Source organism: Leopardus geoffroyi, chromosome B3 (assembly GCF_018350155.1).
Source record: "Leopardus geoffroyi isolate Oge1 chromosome B3, O.geoffroyi_Oge1_pat1.0, whole genome shotgun sequence".
NCBI lineage: Eukaryota > Metazoa > Chordata > Mammalia > Carnivora > Felidae > Leopardus > Leopardus geoffroyi.
The window spans coordinates 117,922,722-117,944,842 of record NC_059337.1 but is presented as its reverse complement, the minus strand read 5'-3'; the positions used below and the strand labels follow the sequence as shown (position 1 = coordinate 117,944,842).

The window sequence follows — 22,121 nt, the reverse complement described above, 5'->3', positions numbered from 1 at the left end:
ACTCCCGTCAAAGAACTTGCAAATCCAGAGGTGCTGGAAGACCCAGAGGGGCCTCAGTGGGGCACTTCAGCAGCTGCTGTAGGTCAGGAAAGCAGCAGGGCTTGGACAGCTCTGAAGCCGACACAGAAACCTGAAGGAACTGGAGCCAAAGGATGGTTGGGTCTGCCCAGTTCAACAACCGTCAGTCCATTTGATGGACAGATTTCCAATCCAATCCAACCCAACCCAACCCAACCCAACCCAACCCAACCCAAACCAATCGAATCCAATCCAATCCAATCCAATCCCAATGAAATATTTTCTTAGGCCTGTTTTGTTTTGCTTGTAAAGAATGGTGTGCTTATAGACAAGCTCTGCCTAATGGCAAAGAGTCATCGGGGCCTCCTGCTTCCTTTGCAGTTTCCCTCACAGGTCAAGGCCTCCCAACTGGAATGGGAGAATGTTCAAGAAATGGATGGATGGGGAGGCAGACACATGATTGAAGAGACCCAGTGACACAGTCCTGGGAATATCTGAGACTTTTTAAATTGAAGCCAGGCAGCCACTGTGCCAGCCAATTGATGTCCAACTCCCTTCTGCAGCCTGTGGGGAGGCTCTGGAAAGAGGTGAACTCCCAAAGAGGAAGTCTTAGGTTCTCGATACTTCTTGTGGTTTCATTTTCTCCTCCCAAAACCACCAGCAAAGCTTTAGACTACATGCCCCAAGATTCAGACCTCTCTTGCTCCAGCTCTCCCTGCCCACCATCCTCTGATACCCTTTTTCTCTCAAAGCCTTCAAAGCTTTCATACTACCTTCAGGGTGAGAATTTTTGAATTCTTCATGGTGACACTTGAGCCCCCAGCATTTGGCTCCCACGTACTTTTTCTGCATTTTTCTCCTAAGAATTCCTTAGAAAAGTGGACATCTTGGGAGAAGTTTTCTTTTTTTTTTTTTTTAAATTTTTTTTTTCAACGTTTATTTATTTTTGGGACAGAGAGAGACAGAGCATGAACGGGGGAGGGGCAGAGAGAGAGGGAGACACAGAATCGGAAACAGACTCCAGGCTCTGAGCCATCAGCCCAGAGCCCGACGCGGGGCTCGAACTCACGGACCGCGAGATCGTGACCTGGCTGAAGTCGGACGCTTAACCGACTGCGCCACCCAGGCGCCCCATGGGAGAAGTTTTCTTGATCCAAGAAAGCTTGGAATGATAAGACCTTGGGAATACTAGAGCCATTAACTTTTGTGAGTTCATGCACATAAATACATAGCACTTTTTACTTAAAAAATTTTCAGGGCCATTAGCTCATCTGGTTTCCCCCAAATCCTTAGAGGGCTATGCAGAAGACATCATCCCCATTTTATAGGTAAGAAAACTAAGGCACGCAAGGTCAAGATCCTTGCCTGAGACCACATAGCAAGCCAGTGACAGTGCAGGTCCTCTGATGCCCATGGTTGAGGACAGAGAAGTCAATCCTTAGTGTAAAGAACTGAGTCCTTTAAAAAAAAATCATGGCCCATTTTCTTTTTTTTCTCCCCTCACAAAGCTAAATCTATGAAATTGGAACAACACAGCAAACAGCTGAGGGCTATGGTCACAGCCCACAGACCTTTATGGAAGATTTGGTCTTGGCCCAAATTTTCAAAAAAGCCAAATGGATCAGCAAAACACAAGTTGCAAATGTGGGACCCATGCTGACGGGGTGTCTTGTGAAATATTTCCACAGGAAGCAAACACAGGCAATTAACTTTGCTATAACAATGCATGTGGTCAGATAAAAAACAAAATCCTCAGGGAGAGCCTGTGCCCACCCCCAGTCCCCATTTCAAAGGAGTCCATGAATCTGGCTGAGACGTTATTCTGACTACTGACCCCTGATAGTAGGGCACATGCTCACATTTCATTGGCGTTCTGACCCCTGTAGGGGACTTATGAGAACCCTTGTGACCAGCTGAGGAAGCCACTCAGAGATCCTGATCCCAACTAGGGAGGATTTCAAAGGGCGTGGGTGTCATCATTCCCACTTTGCAGTTGGACAAAATGAGGAAAGCAAGCTTAAAAGACTTAAATATCTAGACATTTACAATCTTAGACAAAGCATGTGGCAGAAGCAGGATCAGAGCCTGCTTCCCGGCTGGGCCCTTCTTTAGAGACCAGAGTTTCCTGAGCTCTCAGCATGATACCCGAGCCCTGAGCACTAACAATCCAGGGGCCGTGGATCTGAGCCGCAGACACTTGGCCAACAAGTTGGGAGATATGAGTGCAAGTCCTGGCGGTCACGGGCTGCTAAGGATTTGAACCTCTTTTCCTTACCTAGAAACTACTGCATCACCCCTGTGTAGCTGGTGAAGGCAGCAGTGTTGACCAGGAAGGGTATGCAGTGTGAGCATTTTGGGACTGGCTGACTTTTCCTCCGTCTGCTCTCTGACCTCCAGCCCCCACTGGGAAATATTTGCAGGTTGGTTTGGTGTGCTACAGATCCCATCTGACCTCTCTCCCATAGAAACAGAAGATTAACCATCCCCACACTTCTATTTTCTACCTTTCTGGGTTTCTTGAAGTGTTTCAATGATTTTCTTTTTTTTTTTCTTTAATTTATTTTTTCAACGTTTATTTATTTTGGGGACAGAGAGAGACAGAGCATGAACGGGGGAGGGGCAGAGAGAGAGGGAGACACAGAATCGAAAACAGGCTCCAGGCTCTGAGCCATCAGCCCGGAGCCTGACGCGGGGCTCGAACCCACGGACCGCGAGATCGTGACCTGGCGGAAGTCGGACGCTTAACCGACTGCGCCACCCAGGCGCCCCTCAATGATTTTCATGATATACTGTGTAGCACAGGGGTCTCAGACTCCAGCGTGTGGCTCACATCTGGCCTGCTATTTCTTTATGTGCTGTGAGCTAAGAATGGTCTTTACATTTTTAAATGGTAAAAAAAAAAAAAATAATAAAAAGAAAAATATTACATGAAAAACTACATGAAATTGAACTTTCAGTGTCCATAAATAAGGTTTGTTCGGAACATAGCCAAACCACTCCTTTATGCTGTTTACATTATAATGTTGTGACAGTATAGCTGTTTTTGTGTCACAGAGTTGAGTAGTAGTGACACAGACCATATGACCCACAAAGCCTAAAATTTATCCTGTCTGGCCCTTTACAGAAGTTTAGTTTTTTGGTTTTTGTTTTAACCAACCCCTGGTTTAGCGTAAAAGGCTATAGAATCACCCTATTTGCATAATCACCTAATACACATAAGTTGAGGAGGAAGATACACTAAAATGGGGCTAACATTACATGCAATTATTTGAAGGTTTTTCACCAAACATGTTAAGCCTAAAAGTATCAAATACATTAATAGCATTAGGAAAATAAAATTGTAAGTATTTATCCAATCTTACCGCGGGCCAGATCATTTTACTTGTTGATGTGCTTCATTTTACCTGGTCCCCTTTCCACCCCCATGCATAGGGACCACTATACCTCTGTTCTACAGATGAGGAAAGGAAGACTCAGAGAGTTTAAGTATTGCCCAAGGTCACGCTGCTAGTTAGAAGCACATTGTACATCTATGGTGGAAATGCACTTAAGAAACAAACAGGTTGAAACAAGTTTGTTTAGGAAGAGTGTTTTATTTGAATTCCCAGGAGACCAATCCTAACAGTTAATGAAGAACTTAGAGAGGCTTTGAGTAGCCTGGTGTCCAGTCTGCCTCAACAGTGGGGTATAATGTTGGCGGAAGTACCTGAAAAATGGCAGAACACTGTACTAACGAAGGTTGTGTATTCAGAAACTGGTCAAGGCACAACCTGCTGACTTCCTGATATTTCCCATCAAATCTTTCTTAAATTAGAAACAACATAAATGTCAAAAAGAGAGGACTGGTTGGCTAGACTATGGTGCTTCCACCCAAGGGAATACTACGCAGCAATTAAAGAACCAGCGATCATGTTATTGCTGGTAGTTTTGGCACTGGGCTCTGAGACTGCTCTGTGGTAATGGAGGATACAGTGAATGAGTAATGATGTGAAGTACGAATGCTACCATCTGTGGCATCCTTGAGAGCCAGGATTCTCAGCATAGAGAAAGGAGGCACAAACATAAAAAGAAGAGGTTAAATAAAATCCCCTGTAATTTTCAATTTTGATAGAAAGAATCAGTATGAACTTATGATGTGTCTTTATCACAAACAACAACCACTAATTTCCTAGCTCTGTCCACTGAAAAGGCCTAGAAATGATGACCAACACAGGAACAACGAGCACCTCCAATTGCCCAGATTATGGTCTCTAAAAACCATTTTGCAATAAGAGAAACTAGGGGTCCTTGGAGAAATGGCTGATTCCAGGCCTTGGGAAAGGCCTGGAACATCTTAGCCTCCTTGCTGTTTGGATGACATCAAAGACTACGAGGACTGTGTTAAAAGGAGCCACTGGCTAGAGGTGGCCCAATGCAAGCGTCAATAAAAATAATAAGCAAAATGGACTAAAACACATCAAATATGTTTAAACCTATGAGTTTACAAAGATACTAAAACCAAAACAAAAACCCTAACTGGTCACCATTAGAAGATGATAGAAACCACACATTATTTTGAAAACTAAAGAAAAAGAGAAAGAATCACTTATCCTATCGTTCCTATATAAATTGTGTTATTAGATAATCTAATAGTAGATGTATTTGATTATTTGTATTTCAGCTGATAAATCCAGAAAATGATAGGATTAGAAAATCACCATTTTGTAACCCCTAATTAACTCATGGGTCTAAGCAAAAAATATCAATAGCCGCTAAAATCACAAAAAGAGAGAAAACTAGAACCTATGTGTCTTCTGACAAGAGAGGACAACATACTTTATGAAGTAGGTTTGCCCACAAGAATCAAATATAAACCCAACTAAATATCTAAATCAAACTACTAATTTATGGGAAATAGAGTAGAAGAACATGTTAAATAGCACCACCGGGCTGAAAAAAAAAAATCCAGACTGTGGGAATCTCTACAGGACAAAGAATACAATTTCTTCATGAAATAAAATGTAAGAGGGCAGTGAGGGAGAAATAGGGATATAAAGGAAACCTGTAAATTAAAAGGCACTTGGAAGACATGTCAATCTATTGCAGTGTGTGGGCCTGATTTGGATTTGGATTTTAAAATAAGGTTAAAAAATGGCATTTATGCAACTGCTACAAATTTGAACACTTGCTTGACATTTAATGATATAAAGAGAGTGTTGCTAATTTTTAAGGTCTCAGATGTGATGTCTCAGATTTACTTTAAAAATAACCCAATGGTGGGGTGCCTGGGTGGCTCAGTCAGTTAAGCGTCGGACTTCAGCTCAGGTCATGATCTCACAGTTCATGGGTTTGAGCCCCATGTCGGGCTCTGTGCTGACAGCTCAGAGCCTGGAGCATGCTTCGGATTCTGTGTCTCCCTCTCTCTCTGCCCCTCCCTGGCTCTCTCTCTCTCTCTCTCTTTCAAAAATAAATAAACATTAAAAAAAATTAAAAATAAAAAAAGATAAAAATAACCCAATGGTAGCTGAAAAAGTAGGTGTGGATACAAAATAAGATCAGTCCTGTATTGATGATTGCTCAGGCTGGATGAGAATCCATAATGGTTTGTTGTCCTGCTCTTTCCACTTTTCCACATGTTTACACGCTTCCATAATAAAAGATTAAAATAAATCCTTCCTGATGTCATGCTCAGAGTGATAATAGTAGATGGGGTGCGTCATGGTTCTGACAAGTATCCCTAGTCTTATATTTCATGAATAATGGAGAGTTGAGCTGTGTGTTTCAGATCATTCATGTGAAGAGATTCTCTATCACCTAAGGAACTTCTCCATCACTTAAGGAACTTCTCCATCACCCAAAGAGCTTTCCTATAACCTGAGGAGCTTCTCCATCACCCAGGGAGTTTCTCCATCACCCATGGAACTTCTCCATCACCCATGGAATTTCTCCATCACTCAAGGAGCTTTCCTATAACCTGAGGAGCTTCTCCATCACCCAGGAAGTTTCTCCATAACCCATGGAACTTCTCCATCACCCATGGAATTTCTCCATCACTCAAGGAGCTTCTCTATCATCCAAGGAGCTCTTCTCTATCATCCAAGGAGTTTCTCCATCACCCAAGGAGCTTCTCCATCACCCATGGAGCTTTTCTATCACCTAAGGAGCTTCTCTATCACCCAAGGAACTTCCCTATCACCCACGGGGCTTCTCCATCACTATCCTTACCAGGATACATCAATATGTGCTTGAGAGCATATACACAGACACATACCAAAAAAAAAAAAAAAAAGATTTATCATGACTTAAATATTTTGCTTTGAAGCTGCAAAGAAGGTGAGGGACTTGAGCTTTCATAAAGCAATAACATTGAGCCAAATCTGCCTGGGACCAGCATTTAATGGAGCTCATGGCCAGGGGAAGACAAAGACAGTTACAGTGTTGAGCTTGGGAAGGTGTTTCCATTCTGAAGTCCTGAGCAAATGACCAGGCAAATCTGGATGACAAGGGACACTGGTTGTGTTCCCATGTTATTATTTGCATCAGGGCCACTGAGTTTCCTAAATTAGACAATAATGTCTGTAGGAAAGCAAACTATGCAAATTCTCTATGTGGGGACCCCACAGGTGAGAGAAGTGAAGAGGGCTGAGGAGACAAGAGTGAAACCTTAAGCCCCATCACCAGGTGTAGGATGGATGAGAGGGAATCACAGTGAGGGGCCAGGAAGTAGAAAACTGACCATATGCTTATCTTTAGAAACAGTACCTTCCAGCCTTCAAGGTAAAGCTTGCTATTTAGAGTGGCTTCTGTGGCTTCTGTTTCTTTTGCCAGCCTCCCCAAAACCTGTGCCCAATTGTGGCATCTAGGGACAGCAGTCCTTCCCATGGGCTTCCTTAGACCCGGGAGCTCACCCCTTTGGGGCACTTCCCACATTGGTAACATTCCCCGTTTTCTTGTCTTTCTCCCCGACTAGCCCGTAATTTCCTTGAGAACAGGAGCTTTTGCCCTTCTTTATGCTATCTTATCACATAGCACAGGGCCTGGGATGCAGAGGTGCTCCCTAAATAGTAACTGCAGAGTTGGAAATCACTATGGAAGCAGTGTAGGGTGGTAGTATGAGTGTGGGCTCCACAGTTAGATGTGGGCTTGACTCACAGCCCTGGCAGCTGACTACACCCTCTGTGCTGATGCTGTGTTATGGTTTCCAGATCCCCCCACGGACTTACTATAGGACTTACGATTTCGTAAAAACACTTTGAGATTCTCCGGGATAAGGTAACACCTGTAACTAAATGTCTATCTCTATGTAACGTAACTAATCTAGGAAGACAATCCGAGGAAGAATTTCACTACACACTTCCCTGGAATGGTTTCCCCTGATGGCCTTACACACCATAAAACCTGAAATTCTAGCTACCCACAATGCCTTGGACCTATATTAAAGGGTGGGGTGGCGGAGTGGACAAATGAACATCTTTTGAGTGGAAAGCATGCACGCAGATAGACAAACCTGGGCATCTTCGAATGTGTATCTCCCTCCGTCTTTGACATTTTGACTGGTTATCTCATAGCTGTGAGAGTCCAGGTTGATTGCACTTGGTGCCCCTGGAGCCAGAAACTCTTGCCAGATTTCTTCCACCCTCTTGGCCACATCCTGCAGGGGCTGTTTCTTGAGATCTTGGACAGCCAACCAGAACCTGATGTGGAAGCATAAAGAAAGTCAGTTCCGGGGGGCTCAGCATCTGGACTTTGCTGGATGTGGTCCCAGAACTGACATCCCACGAAACTCATTCTGCTGTATCGCCCAGCCTTCCCTGCTGCCACTACCTAGGTAACAAAGACAATGGGGACTGCTGAAAATTCAAAGGGTGCTCCGTTATTGTGGAGAACAGAAAAGAAGTGCACATTAGAAAATCATTGTGCTTCTGGTTACCAAAAAGAGGTTTCTTTCCCTTTACATCAAGGTTTCTCAGCCTCAGCACTATTTCCATTTTGGGCTCAATAATTCTTTGTTGTGGGGCTGCCCTGTGCATTGTAGGATGCTGAACAGCAACCTTGGCTTCTACCCCCCAGATGCCAGTGGTAACCCCTCCCCACGTTGTGACAGCCAAAAATGTTTCCACATATTACCAAACATCCCCTGGGAGGTTAAATCACCCCTGGTTGAGAGCCAGCACTCTATATAGGTGCCCTGACACAGACAAGGTGACTTCCCTTATTATATCTGCTTGGGATCAGTTAGCAGCATCAAAAGAAAGGAAATCCCAAGAGGCAGATAGAATCTTAGGATCATAAAGAAGACCTGAGCTGGAAGGCTCCCGCTATTCATGTTAAAGATGGAAAAAGAGCCAGTTTGCGAGGTCAGTGTCCAGCATGGTGCTTAGCATACAGTAGGTGCTCAGTAAATGGCTGTTGGATTGAAGATGGGCTCATCAGAAACATAGCTGAAGAGGCACACGCGGGGAACCTCTATGGCAAAAGAGTCTCCAGGGAACACTGGAAAGAAAAACCTCTCGCTCGCTTCCATACGTGCTTTTCATGAATTTCTCAGCATCGGCATGGCAGCGGCCATTGGAAGTGCTGGGTGTGAGCTCTTGTCTGTTGAGAGCCACAGCAAACAGGACCAAGCTCGGACAACAGCTCCCGGTTGTGAGGATGGTTCCCAAGGCAGCCCTGGGGAGGGCTTGCAGCACTACCCAGATCTGGGTAGCACACTTTGTGCCTTGTGAACAGGACAGGCCAGTGTCCCCATCAGTGAGACATGAGGACAGGCCCCGGGCTATGTGGTTCCCACAGCCACAGGAATCACACGTACTCAAGTCAATGAAAGGGCAGGGACAGGAGAAGCTGAACCACGGCATGGTGGAAAGTGTATTCAATCTGTCATGGAATTGCACCCAAAGTAAGACGTACTTGTTTTTTCCTTTTTGTTTTGTTTTGTTTTTGTTTTTGTTTTTTTAAAAGGTTAAGCGTGTTTTTCTAGTTCTCTTCATAGAATTGTCTTTGGAGCCAAGTGCATGGCCCAAAGGCACCACTTAGTGGCCAACTGTGGTAATACAGCCCCATTTCCCCAAGGACAGGTGTGTGCAAGGGGCAGGGTGGAGTCCAACTCTTCCCCTGCTTTGCCATTTGGGATTCTAATAATCTCTTCAAAGAAAACCCTCACGGTTCCCTTGTTGGTCCTGAAGAGCGAGAGGCCGGGAAGGAGGCTTAGTGACCTCAGTCGACTAGAAGATCAGAAGACACAGTTCCGTCCTCATCTTGACTATGCTGCTGTCTTGGAATTGTGCCTTTCCAGGCATCTCTTTCCTCATCTGTACAATGGGTGTGGAGTGGGTGGCGAGATATGTGATGTGGGTCTGAAGAACTTCCCAACCAGGTGCAACTGAAATGCTTTCAGGTCCCGGGGGGGTGGGAGCCGCGGAGGGGTCAGGGCGGTGGCCACAGGTTCAGTGCTGGGCTTTCTCCTCGGGAGGCCGGGCAGAAGTTGCCAGGGGCTCTTGCTGCTGCCATCCGTCATCGCCTGGCCCTCCGCACCGGCCACCTTTGTTTCTGCCACAGTTCTGCAGCTCACGTCCTCTGGCTACTGGGGAGGGAACAGTGAGCGTTCTCTGAGCTGAGTGCGAAGGGGCGGAGGGGGAGTTTTAATGGGACCGCAAACCTGCTTGGTTGCTCAGGGGGCCCCCGGAGACCCCACTGGGGAACGGGGCTCTTCTATGTCCCAGCCCTGCGGCTCAGGTTCCTTAGACGTCTCCAGCCCACCTTCCAGGACTGCCATGGAATGAAAAGAGGTGGCCGGAACTCTTACAGATGAAAATGGTCATCTGGTGATGACAGTGCCCATAGGTTTTCTTCGTCTGCTGGGCAGTGTTTGATGGGCGGGTGAGATTGAGGAAACCCAGCTCTGAAGAAGGAAGCTGGTGTGGGTTTTTCAAAGGACTCGAAGGAGTGCTAGCAGGTGAATCTTTTGCAGCCATTTGCTGGGGCTGAGTCCTGGCTCCCTCAGGGAGTCGCCTCTGGGCTGATTTCCGCCCCCCCCCCCACCCCCAACCCCTGCTGCTGGAGACAGCTTCTCTGGGCCAGCATCATTCCCAGCCCTCCCAGACTCTGCAGTCTCTCACACACATGGATGGTACCCAGGCAATTTGCTGCTCCCTCAATCAATGTCACGTGGGGCGTCACCTTCTGTCACCTTCTGTCCCTTGTTCCAATCTGCTCTGAGGAGGAGCTCTCAAGCTCCGGGAAGGCCCTGAGGACCCAGCAGCTTCTGAGCTCTGCAGGCTCCTGTGGTTCCTGAGGCCTCAGGGTCCCTCTGGCAGGATGATTTGGGAGCCACATTATTGCACATCCCTCAGCTGGGTCTAGAGAAGGTCTAAAGTGGTTGTAAATGGAGATTCCAGAGTCAAATGTAACCAACTTTTACACAAACAGTTAAAAGGTTCCCTTTGTCATAAACCAAGATTTTTTTTTTTTTTTTTTTAAGTAGGAGGAGAAGAGACAACAGGCTAGAAGGTGAGGAGGAGGAGATGACATTCCCTTAGCCAGCAGTGTTCCCTGCTGCACCCACGGGGACCCTCTCAGCCTTCTGTCTGCTTTGGAGGTGACCCGCCTTACCCTTCTCAGGTGACGGCCAAAGTGCTGTCACAACAGCATCCCGACATCCATACGTGTTTACCATCCCCGGCTCCGAGGAACCTCTGTGTCGATTTGAAATTCAGAGCAGCCTCGGGTTTGCGTTTGCCATCTGCGAGCCCACAGGCCCCGGGGCCCCGGCTGCCCGGCCACACGCCCCTCGCCGGGGCCACGGAGCTCCCCGCCACACGCCAACTGCAGATGCGAGGCCCACGGAGGCCCGTGCGGCTTCCGCCTCATCAAAAGCCCGCAGGTAGTGCCCCTCCTTGAGGACACCAGCCGGGAGGAAGATGCCAACATCTTGCATTAAGCCTCTATGGCTTGCAGCAGAAGGGCTGTCCTGACAGGCAGGCCGCAAGGACTTGCTGGTATTAGGGAGACCATCTGTCCTGCTCCGCTGGAGTCGTCAGAACGTGGGGAGGCAGCCCGTGTGTCGGCATGTGATCCGTGTCGATGGCTCAGGAATGCGGGCAGACACCAGCCTTTGTGGGGAGGCAGCCTGGGCTCGGCCGCCACAGGGCCCGGCAGCCGTGGGTGGGACTTGGGGGGCAGTCCTGGGCTGCCCCAGGTGGCCTCCTCTGTCGCCAGGACCATGGTGCTGGCGGGGAGTGGGGTTTTTCTCCTCGAGGCCGGCTGGAAGCAGGAAAACCACGCAGCTGTCCGCATTCTCCATCTTGCCAGGGCGTCCGGGCAGCCCCTCAGGTCTCAGTTTACCTATTTTTTTTTTTTTTCATAAACTAGGATTCTCACGGCTTAGAAAAATCTAGCTTTTAGTTCGTTCCCGGAGGAAAGCCAACTCTATGCCGAAGGAAGGCTTTCTGTGCCCTCTGCTGGTCAACAGAGACTCAGGAACAATGGATGCAACTTGACTTGGTTCCCCAGTTGGGCAGAAATCCTTCGGGGCCTACAAACGGCCACCTCCACCAGCACCACCGCAGCTGAGTTATGTTCACTTGGGCAGTGGCTGAGGTGCCCCAGATTATCATGGCGATATGTGAGTCACCCCTGTTCCGATTAATCATGTGTTTGGTTAGTGGTGAGTCCCTCTGGGTCTCGTGAACCTTCCCAGGTCCTCCCAGGACCCGGGGCCATGACTGGCGATGGGAGCTCTCCAGGCAAACCTGGAGACTCCCCTGTGCTCTCTTTAATTGCTTCTCCCTTCAGCTGACACTGTGTGGAACGGGGATAATCAATCTGCAGGTTAGAAGAACAACCACGTTCTCTCAGGAGATGTTACAGCTCATAAAAAATGTACGGGGAACGCTCTTTGCTGTGGGTTTTGAGTTTTAACTCTTGCCCTGCCGTGCGGCAGAGGGTGTCGAGCCAGGGAGGACACAGGTTTGCAAAGAGGGGATGGGGAGGGGGCAAAAGTGGACAAGGGGCTCCTGTCACCCTTCTGGGAAAATGCACAGAGAAGGGAGAAGGACGACAAAGTCAGATAATGCACTCCAAGTCATTGCTTCAGAGCCCTGAGGCCCTGGCCTCGTGGATGGGAGCCCGCGTGCATTCCACAGACCCCGAGCAAGCAGCTGTCTCCAGGGGCCCACCCTGTCTGAATGGAGCCCCGGGCTCAGCGCAGGGTGCCCCAGAGAGCACACATTCTCACTCCGCGCTGGCTGCAGCAAAATGCACTGGCCGTGCCCCCTCCAGGCCCTGATGATGACGCCCCTCCCTCATCTCACCAAAAAAAAAAAAAAAAAAAAAAAAGATATAAAGGGACTTGAACTTACATCACATTATCACAGACATCTTTTTTCCTTAAAGGATCCGGGGTGACATTGTGAGAGTGATTTCTACGTCTCTTTGGGGCTCCTCTGTTCTGCACCCTGAAGTTCTGGTACCGATTCAACCACTTGGCTACTTAACTGGCACTCCAGGTGCCGGGCAAAAATGTGATGATCTAAGCACCCCTCTAGCTAGAGGGATGCAGGGGAGCACAGGAAGACAAAATGCAGATGCCCTTTGCAATGTATCCAGTCGAGTTCTGGTTGGTCTCTTTGCCTTGCATCCTCTGACGCCTGTTGCCCGGGCTGTTTGATCGATCCTGGGGCAAAGAGATGACCCCCCAAGGTGGCCAACACAACGGGCTGGCAGGATCCCTGAGTTATGCCCCTTATGCAGCTCTAGGGGGCCCCGTTCACATGGCTGGGGGTGCATCTGCAGGGTGCCATGGCTGTGCTGGACAGCTCTGAGTCCTTGGGCCCTGGGTCATGGTGGGTGCTAAGCCAAAATCTGTGGCCCAAAGAGGAGGGAGGAAACCACCTGGTTATGGATGACCGGAGAGTCCCAAGTAGCTGTGTGATTTCAAACTGAACTTTCCCCCATACATCCAATTATGCTGAATATCATAAAAGTGGAACTTGGGCCTCCAGAGAGGATTTTATAAGCTCTTGGGCTGTACTTTTTATCTCCGGCTGTTCTATTTTCTTTATCCTCTCTCCTGTCATGGATCAGAGGGGACCCTCTTTAAGTGTGGATTTATGCATTCATGCTGGGGGTGTAGATTAGTCACTGGCACACTCACAAGGCCCCCCCCCCCCAGTCTTTCACCTAGGGTTGAATGCAGCCTCCTGGCCCGGGGTGGGGGGGGAAGGAGCTGGCGGAGGCACGAGAGGTAACAGCAGGATGAGGTGCTGAGCACCTGCCGGGGACACGCTCCTCCCTGTACTTCTGGCCCTAAATGTAATGCGTTTTCGTTACACTAGTCTGAACCGATATGTGGCCCTGGCTACACTCAGACTGGGCAAGGAGGTGCTGAGCCAGTAGATGCTCCCGCCCAGAATGGCCAGGACCCTGTGGTCATTCTTCCAAGTCTCCGTAATGGTGCAGGTGGCAGGGGGTCATAAGGCCACTCATGGGCTAAGAAATAGGTAAAGGAGACCTCTGTACCATTTTATGTTGGGGACCTGCGTGGGACAGAGATGACAAAGAGAAATAGTCTCCCAGGGGTGGTTCATGGGGACCAAGCTCCGGGTGGGTCCTGGGGCTGAGCTAGGGCACAGAGAGGCTGTCTGAGGGCACCATGCTGGCCATAGAGGGCGTGGCTTCCTAATCAGGACCCACCTCCATTTATGGCCTGGGAGTCTGGTCTGAACCGACCGTAATGAGGAGTTTTAGAAGTCAAGCTTTCTGTTCCAAATGCTTGACTAGGAATTGAAGCGAAGCTCTGAGGTGTGTTTAGAATAATGCCTCAGCATAAGGAAAGAAATCCTGTGTCCTGACCTAGAATCAGATATGCAGCCTTAGTCTGTTTTTACAACAGGCACCTGGCCACCTAGAAAGGCGTAGATACATACAGTTAACTGGCATCTGTGTGACGTGGGAGACGCCCACGGCCACACCTTTGCTCGTTGGGTCTTCCTGCGTAGAATACTCTCCTTCCTTCTTTTCTGTCTATCAGTATCCTGTGTGTTTTTCAAAGACCAGCTTATGATTGGCCTACTCTGGCTTACATTCATTCCTCCCTTTTTTGAAAAAAACACTTCCAAAGCAGTTCTTAGTGTTTATTCTCATTTACAGTCATTTAATGATTTAATAGTCTCTTGTGCCTTTTCGTCAAGGGCCTACAAGATCCCTGCGGGTGAGGATCATGCATCTTGACTTTTCTGCATCCCCCGGCAGACTCTTGCAGGGCTTGATATAGCATAGGTGTGGGATAAAGACTGCGTGGTTGATTTATGGGGCTGATATGGTCTCTACTACCAAATAAATAACATGGACTTTGCACATTAACCCTGGAGCGAGCAGTCCTTTGCCCACAGTAGCTCTTGGACTTTTTAAAGTTAAAAAATAAGAAAAAAATTAATAAAACCACCCTTGCTAGAAAATAGCAACCCTTGGAAGATGGCAATTAACCTAGCGTATAAAAAAGAAGCTGGTGCCAAGAGAAAAACCCTGAGATATCCATCTGAGAAGCCACCAGTTTGCTAATATCACTCAGGGGTCTTACACCAGTCACCTTTTCCATAGGCTTCTGTGTCTACATCTGATATAGCAGAAGCCTGAATAAACCATAAGTTCCCAGACTTTTCATGACAACAAACCCTTTCCCTTTGAATGCTCTCCCTTTCCCCCCACCTCTCTCAATGGACCTCATGTTTTGAAAGTTTTGGTTTTTTTCTTCCACTGAACAGCTATGATTAATACATCAATACATTTCCCCTCATCTTGATTAGCTGGAGACCAACGGAAATGATCAGATGTTCTCACTGGCGGCAGGTGACCAGAGCAAACATGACATGGAGTTCATAGAATTCCCCCCCAAAAGGAAAAGCATATTTTAATTAGTTTTTACAGATATGTCGCCAGGTATTGAGTGGTATTTACTTTGGCTTTTTGAAATTCTGAAGCGAGCTCAGGGATGTCTCTTGTTTTCCGGTTAGCTTGTCGAGTATTCAGGACCCCAGACTGAGAAGTTTTGAAGGAGAGGTTCTCTGAGGTGCCTTCCACTCTGAAGCTCCACGGTTTTCTGGTTTTAGTTAACACACGGTGTCATAAAACCCATTTGATCATTTACTTATTATTGCGGGCATGTTTCCGACAACTTGAACAAATGTTTGGATTTAAAGAACAAAAATGTTGGTTTTGGAAAGTGCTAGCATGGTGATACCAAAGTGACGCATCAAGCTTGTCCTTCTCCATTTCAACCTTAGACAGATTAGCTGGACTTTGAGTTTGAACCATCACATTTCATCGAGAAAGGGAGGCAGAAAAAGAGACTGATTCTGCAAATTTCTTTGTACACACCGCGCCCAACTTCGAGAGAGTTACCTGAGGTTTTCGGAGCTGAATTCGGACTCCAGGAATCTTAGGAACTGGTCCCGCCCCACCTGGTCCTTCAATACCTCGTCGAAAGAGAAGCCCCATCTCTTGACTCGCTGCTGGCTGGGCTCTTTGCTTTTGGGGAGAACAAAGGTTTAAAAAATGATCAATGCCAGGCAAAAACCTGTGTCCTGTTCCCTCTAACAACTCAAATCTGTTTTGCTGACACATGGCGAAGGGCAATGTCTCAAATTTAAGTGATAGATTCTATAAAACCTGTACAAAGTCCGGTTGCAGACTTTTACTCAACATCAGCCAACAGTAGAATGTCTCTTGAGAGAAGGCATTTGAAAGGGGCAACATTTAGGTGAGGCTCACCAGGATATCCGCCGAGTGGCTCCTGCCTGCAGGAAATGAAACAACCCCATTTATTTGGCTTCTCTGGACCATGGCGGTCAGTTAGAGCCCAACTCTCAACTCCACCATTTTTAGTCTCATTTAGATCCAAGTGACATACCCTTGGTCAGAAATGCGTCGGGATAAACCCTCGTCACTTGCCTGGAAGCAGAATGTTGTGTTCATTTAACAACCACCTGCTTCGTGTTTATTGATGTTTTGGGCATTGTTTCGAGCGTCTTAACTCTGCTAACTCACAGAGTCCTCACTACTGCTCTGTGAAAAATGTACTGGTACTGTCCCCATTATACAGATAGAGAAACTGAGGTCTAGCGGTCATTTGCCCAGGGACACACTAGGAAGTGATGGAGTCAAGACGAGTCTGGATGGTGTGGCTCCAGAGTGCAGCTCTTAACCTCGCTGTGCTGACTCATGCCCATGTGACCCTCCTCAAACCACGTGATCTTCCTCAGACCATTTCCTTCAGCTCTGTCTTTCCATTTGCAGTTCACTTGTGTATTTATTCGCCTGACCCTTCAGGCAGCAATAGGGTCCTAGTTCGCAAGCCGCGTGCTATAACCGCCCATGCAAGGAGCGGTCTGTGGGCCAGCAGTGGAATCTCAGGCCGCACCTCAGGCGTGTGGATTCAGAATCCCCAGCCCAACAAGATCTCTGGGTGATTTAAGCGCTCATTCAACTTTAAGGAGCAGGGCACCTGGGCGGCTCCCTCAGTTGAGCGTCCAACTTCAGCTCAGGTCATGATCTTGCAGTTCATGAGTTCGAGCCCCACATCGGGCTCGCGGATGTCAGCACAGACCCTGCTACGGATCCTCTGTCTCCCCCTCTGTCTCTGCCCCTCTCCCACTCACACATGCTCGCTCTCTCTCTCTCTTCCTCTCAAAAATAAAAAAAAAAAAAAAAAACAAACAAACTTTGAGGAGTATTGATCTAGCGAACTGAATTTTAAATTATATTTCACTTTAAATCATTAAAGTTCACACTTCAGTGGCCACATGTAGCTATGACTACTGCATTGGAAGGCATAGCTCTGGACCGAAGTGACTCAAGCCCAACCCTTCTATTTCTGCACTGCTAGGCATAATCACCAGCAGGAGCGTCTTCCAACTCTGAGATTGTATGCTTGGGGCTTGGGAGAATCTTGTGCACAACTCTGTACCTCCAGGCTTAGCCCAGCAGGGTCACAGTGGAAAGACCAAGCCCATGCGGTCAAGCCTGGGGACTCCTGTGAAACATCTCTTCCAAAGTTCCAGGCCGGGCCTTTTACAACAAGACAAGAAGACAGAGCCTGGATTCTCTCGAACTCAAGCCACAGAACCCATCACACTTGCTAGCTTGCCAGGGGACAGAAACTGCTGTTTATGAAGTCCCCTGAGGTTGAGGCTAGCAGCAGATGTGAGTCCCAGAGAACCGCGGCACGTTGCCTCTTTCTGCCGGGGCCATGCTGTGAGCTGGAACGGGCTCCACCATTTGCTCTTGGCCTGCCAAACTTGTAGCGCTGGTGGAAGCTTCACCCTGATGGAAAGCTGTTCCCCAAGAGCTGGGTGTAGAAAGTCACCCCATTTTTGTAGTGACTGCCTCATGTATACACACGGCTAGGGTCACCATTTTCTGGTACCCAAGCAGCGGGTCCACATTCATCCTACCAGGTTACTTGGTGGTATCATGGGTGGGAGAAAGGTCGTTTTGGGGGCAGGCTAGGAAGCTTGGACTGTCATGTGAGATGCGTCATCAGAGACATAGGACAGAGACGAGGACATCCAGAGAGCTGCAAGGTCAGACTTCAGCAGAAATAAGGTGGTCTATAGAGAGGGCACCCAGATACCGTAGTTTCCTAGGGTGGCCATAACAAAGTACCAACAAACTGGGTGCCTTAAAATAACAGAAATTTATTCTCTCATACTTCTGGAGGCTAGGAGTCTAAAACCAAAGGTGTTGGCAGGGCCAGGCTTTCTCTCTGAAGGCTCTAGAGGAGAATTTGTTTCGTGTTTTTCTCTCAGCTTCTGATGTTGCCAGAAACACTTGGGGATTCTTGCCTCCGTCACTCCAATCGCTGCCTCTGTCTTCACGCGGTGCTCTCCCTGTGTGTTTATCTTCACGTGGCATGCACTCTGTGCATGTGTGTCTGTGTCTGTTTTCTCTTTCTGTAAAGATACCAGTCGTCCTGGATGAGGAGCCCACCTACTCCAGTTTGAGCTCCTCTTAACTGCCTGCATCTGAAATAGCCTTATTTTCAAATAAAATCATATTCGGAGGTTCTGGGACGGGTATGCATTTTGGGGTGACAGTATTCAACATCTGGGTTCCCTCAACTATCCATTATTCACAATCCTCCTTCTACATGTGGAGGCTCCACATCTGCTCCTTTCCCCCCTAGTACATGTGGTTATTAGGATCTGTTCTATTAAGAGCTTCTTGGCTCAGCTTCTTTCAATGTGTGTTTCTTGCATCACTTGGGCATTTCCAAGCATCATCCTCTTTAAGGTTCAAGATCAGATTCGAACATGTTGCTACCACTGAATGGGCTCTGGTTATAAAATAATTTTGAAAATTAAAACATCTCCAGGTGACTGGAACAATAACTTTCCCTCGGCCCAACTCAAATGAGTAATTCATGGCACTCACAGCCCCTTTGTTTCCAACCATTGTTTTGAGATGCTTCCTTATGACATACATTTGCATCATCATTTAGCCTTTCAAGGGTATGCCCCTGTCTCTCCAGCTACCCTGTGAGCCCTTTGAGGGCAGAGACCATGTCTCCTGCATCTTTGTATTCACCGTAGCATTTTCACACAGCAAGTGTTCAACACTAAGCGGAAATCAATAAGAAAATGTGTATAGTGATGTGAGTGATGTGTCCTTATCCTGACGGGATTTTCTAATTGCTAGCTGGAGGTCTTTTCTTTAATTGGTGCTCTGTGCCCACTGATTCTTACCAAATTCTTACATCCCACCGGGCAGCCCAAACCAATATAGAGCAAGGACAGGTGGCTCTCCAAGGGAGTCCATCTTTCATTCCAGCTGATCCCCCAACCTAAGAGCATGGTAGAGCTCTCCCACATTGAGAACGACAAAGCCAGCTTCAGAGGAAGCAGCCATCTATATTCAACCTCAATATATGCCAGGGAGGTGGATATTTGTATTTAGGTGTCCAGAGACCAAGAGAGGTTAGATTTCCCAAAGTCACACAGTCTGGAATCGGTACATGGGCCTGCCTATTTCTAAAGCCTGCTCTTTTTTTCCTACTACCTTGCCTTCCACTACATTTCCCTCATTTGAGGTCTAAACTAAGATTTGGGGAAATACATAAGCCATCTTGAAAAGACTTTTGAGTCTTTAGAAAAATTATGAAACAAAGGACAGTTCCTTAACGAGCAAATATCCAAGGATGCCATTTTAGGGTCAAGGCTATTGAAAGAATGATGGCAATTTGATTTTATGCCCCTAGAGTAGCCTGAGGGTCCTGAGTACTCTGATGGGGAGTGGTCCAGGTATGTATTGTTCTGTGACAAATCATCCTAAAACTCTGGCTTAAAACAGTGATTGATTATTCTTTCTCCCTGTCCCCTGGGTTGACTGGGGTTCAGCCAGGTGATTTGCACGTGGGGTCTCTCAAGTAGTTATAGCTGGAAGTTGGGGGTGGGGTCATTGAAAGGCTCAATTGGGCTGCACATTCAAGATAACTCATCACATGGAAGTTGATACTGGTTGTTGGCTAGGAGCTCAGCTGGGGCTGTTGATGATATGACCTCTTCAGTGGCCTGGCATTCTCACAGCATGGCCAAGGGGTTCTAAGAAGGAGTATCTCAGGAGCAAATGTTTTGAATGACTGTGATAGGAGACACGGAGCTACTTTATGACCTGTTCTCAGAATGTTACTTCTGCCACACTCTATTGGTCAAATTAGGCACCAACACCAGCCCAGGTGAAAAAGCAGGGACCTATCCCATCTTGATGTAAGAAGTGACCCACGCATAAGATGAAGAAAGGCATGGATGGGGCCATATTTGGAGGCTGGCCACCACAGAGAAGAAACTTGGCTAATACCCTGGACTAATAGTTCTATCAGACTTGCTGGGCACAGGAAGCTTGGGGACAGTTGCTGCTACTCAGCAGGTCAGGCAGGCTGGTAGCAGATACTATGGCCAAGCAGGATAAACCAGTTTCCTTGTAGCTCTTCACTCATGCCCAGCAGAGAGAGAAAGCTAAACCATGCGGAGAGAGTAAATTATGAACCACAATTCTGGCAATGCCACGTTTTTGTTAGATCCACTATCTGGTTAATGACATGACCAGAAATATTTCTGAGAGACCTCCCTGAGACACTCTCCTGATGGTATTTAGACTACAGAGTTCTCGGGGCACCTGGGTGGCTCAGTTGGTTAAGCGTCCGACTTCAGCTCAGGTCATGATCTCTCAGTTTGTGAGTTTGAGCCCCGCATCGGGATCTGTGCTGATGGTTCAGAGCCTGGAGCCTGCCTCTGATTCTGTGTCTTCCTCTCTCTCTGCCCCTCCCCCTCTTATGCTCGGTCTCTTTCTCTCTCTCTCTCAAAAATAAATAAACATTAAAAAAAAAATTAGACTACAGGGTTCTCTCCGACTGCAACCCGGCAACTTTTGGCTGATTTTTCCTCCATGATGAGCCCTGGCTACCACTCTTTTCTTTAAACTTGATTTCTCAGAATTTCCATCAGATAGACTTGAGGTGTAGCTTGCTCATCCTTAAAAGGGTAGTCTTTAATTGCCCTCTGAATAGATGCTTTCTCATCCTTGGATTTCTAGGTCTAATAGCTTGCCTGAGAAGGAAAAAGGATTAAAGCACAATTTTCTATTATTCATGCCCTATCCTACATCATCTTGCCACTTATTTTGTTAAGTCCTGTTGCTGTCTTCCACTGGGCCGTCTGTAACCTCCACTTGGCAGAGAGAGTATGCTGAACTCTGTAGAATGCAGACTTTGTCTGTTCTGGACACTGTAATGAGCCTGCCTGCAGCCCTTTGCCCAGGCCCAGTGGAAATCAAAGCCTGCCTCAGACTAACTTGAGCTCCCAAGGAGAGTCCTGCTTTCTTACCTGCTGCCTTCACTCTTCCATAAGCCTCTACCCATCTTCACCCCAAAACTCCTTCCTATGAGATGTTCGGGAGGGTAGAAGCCTTTGCTGAGATTCAAGGGTCTTGAGAAGGGGGTATATATTGCACCAGCCAGCAGCAGACATTAAAAAACATCACATACTTGATATTCCTGTGTTTGCAAAGTCCTTGGACGCTGTGGTCTTAGGGCTCTTCCTGGCCCTGCACAGAGGCCTGGTCTCTCCCATCACTCTGCTCTTCCCTGCTTTTCACTGTGCTTAGGTCTCCCCTCTCAGGAACAAAAAATACAACAAATACGTTCTTCTCATTGCCTTAAGTCACAAGCCCTGCCCCTTGTTGTTTGAGTCTCTGCCAACAACTCTGCCCTCAGAGCCTGATTTTATGCCCAAATGACTTATCAATGTCCTTTGCCAGAGGAGAAGGAATCCTCGGTCTGCGAGATGGGAGGGCATGTTTAAGGCACCTTGTTACATTTGATTCTTGACAGGACTTCTTATTTGGAATTGAGAACACAGTAAGTTCTCAATTCATATTTATTGAATTAAGCTGAAACTGAGAAAAAATGACCTTTGATTATTTTACTGGTTATCTTAAGGCTTTGTGTCATGAGCAGGAACCATCTCTAGGCTGAAGCAGGATGTTGGCACTGATCCCAGACTGTGCTTCTCCAAAGGTAGGTTCCTAACCACTGCCTGCATCTGAGTGAGTAGGAATGTCCTGCTGGGATAAGAAATGGCCTCACAGCTTCTCTTTATTTTCACTTGTATCTAAATCACTTGACTCTCTGCTTGAATGTACACAGAATGCCTTAGGTGTCTTAGGCATTCTGATTAGAGTAGAAACCTAAGCGATAAGACCAGAACCAGAGTACTAGTTGTAGGAGCAGATAGCATTCCCTTGGGGACAAAGTGCTGACAGGTTGGGATAAACTAACAGGTCAGGTGACCACCACTTCCCCGAATGATCACATACTTTGTTGCTGTCTTTACAGAAAGAAGGGGGAAGTCCCAGTGTCCTTATGGTGAATTATGTTTATGTACCTACCTCCCCAATTCCCAAATACCAATGAAATGATCAGAGACATGGTCACTCCTTCATCTGTCTTCCATCCAACTTATGTGTTTTGAATGCCTACTATGTGTCAGACATAGTCCTAGTTAAGTCCTAACTAGAAAGAGAGAAAGGGGGAGGATGTGGTGGAGAAGAGCTGGATGGATGGGGTGATCACT

At 47.3% G+C, this 22,121-nt stretch overlaps 1 protein-coding gene across 14 annotated transcripts in view; it reads right to left on the bottom strand.

The window, feature by feature from the left end:
- Positions 1–22,121, bottom strand: part of RGS6 (regulator of G protein signaling 6) — a 606,196-nt gene that overhangs the window by 45,733 nt on the left and 538,342 nt on the right. For all 14 annotated transcript variants that reach the window (XM_045451433.1, XM_045451428.1, XM_045451431.1 and 11 more), the window contains 2 exons: positions 15,397–15,522; positions 7,505–7,691 (listed from right to left, as the gene is read on the bottom strand). In XM_045451433.1, the coding sequence (XP_045307389.1) occupies positions 7,505–7,691; positions 15,397–15,522 (313 nt within the window). The remainder of the gene's footprint in view (positions 1–7,504; positions 7,692–15,396; positions 15,523–22,121) is intronic.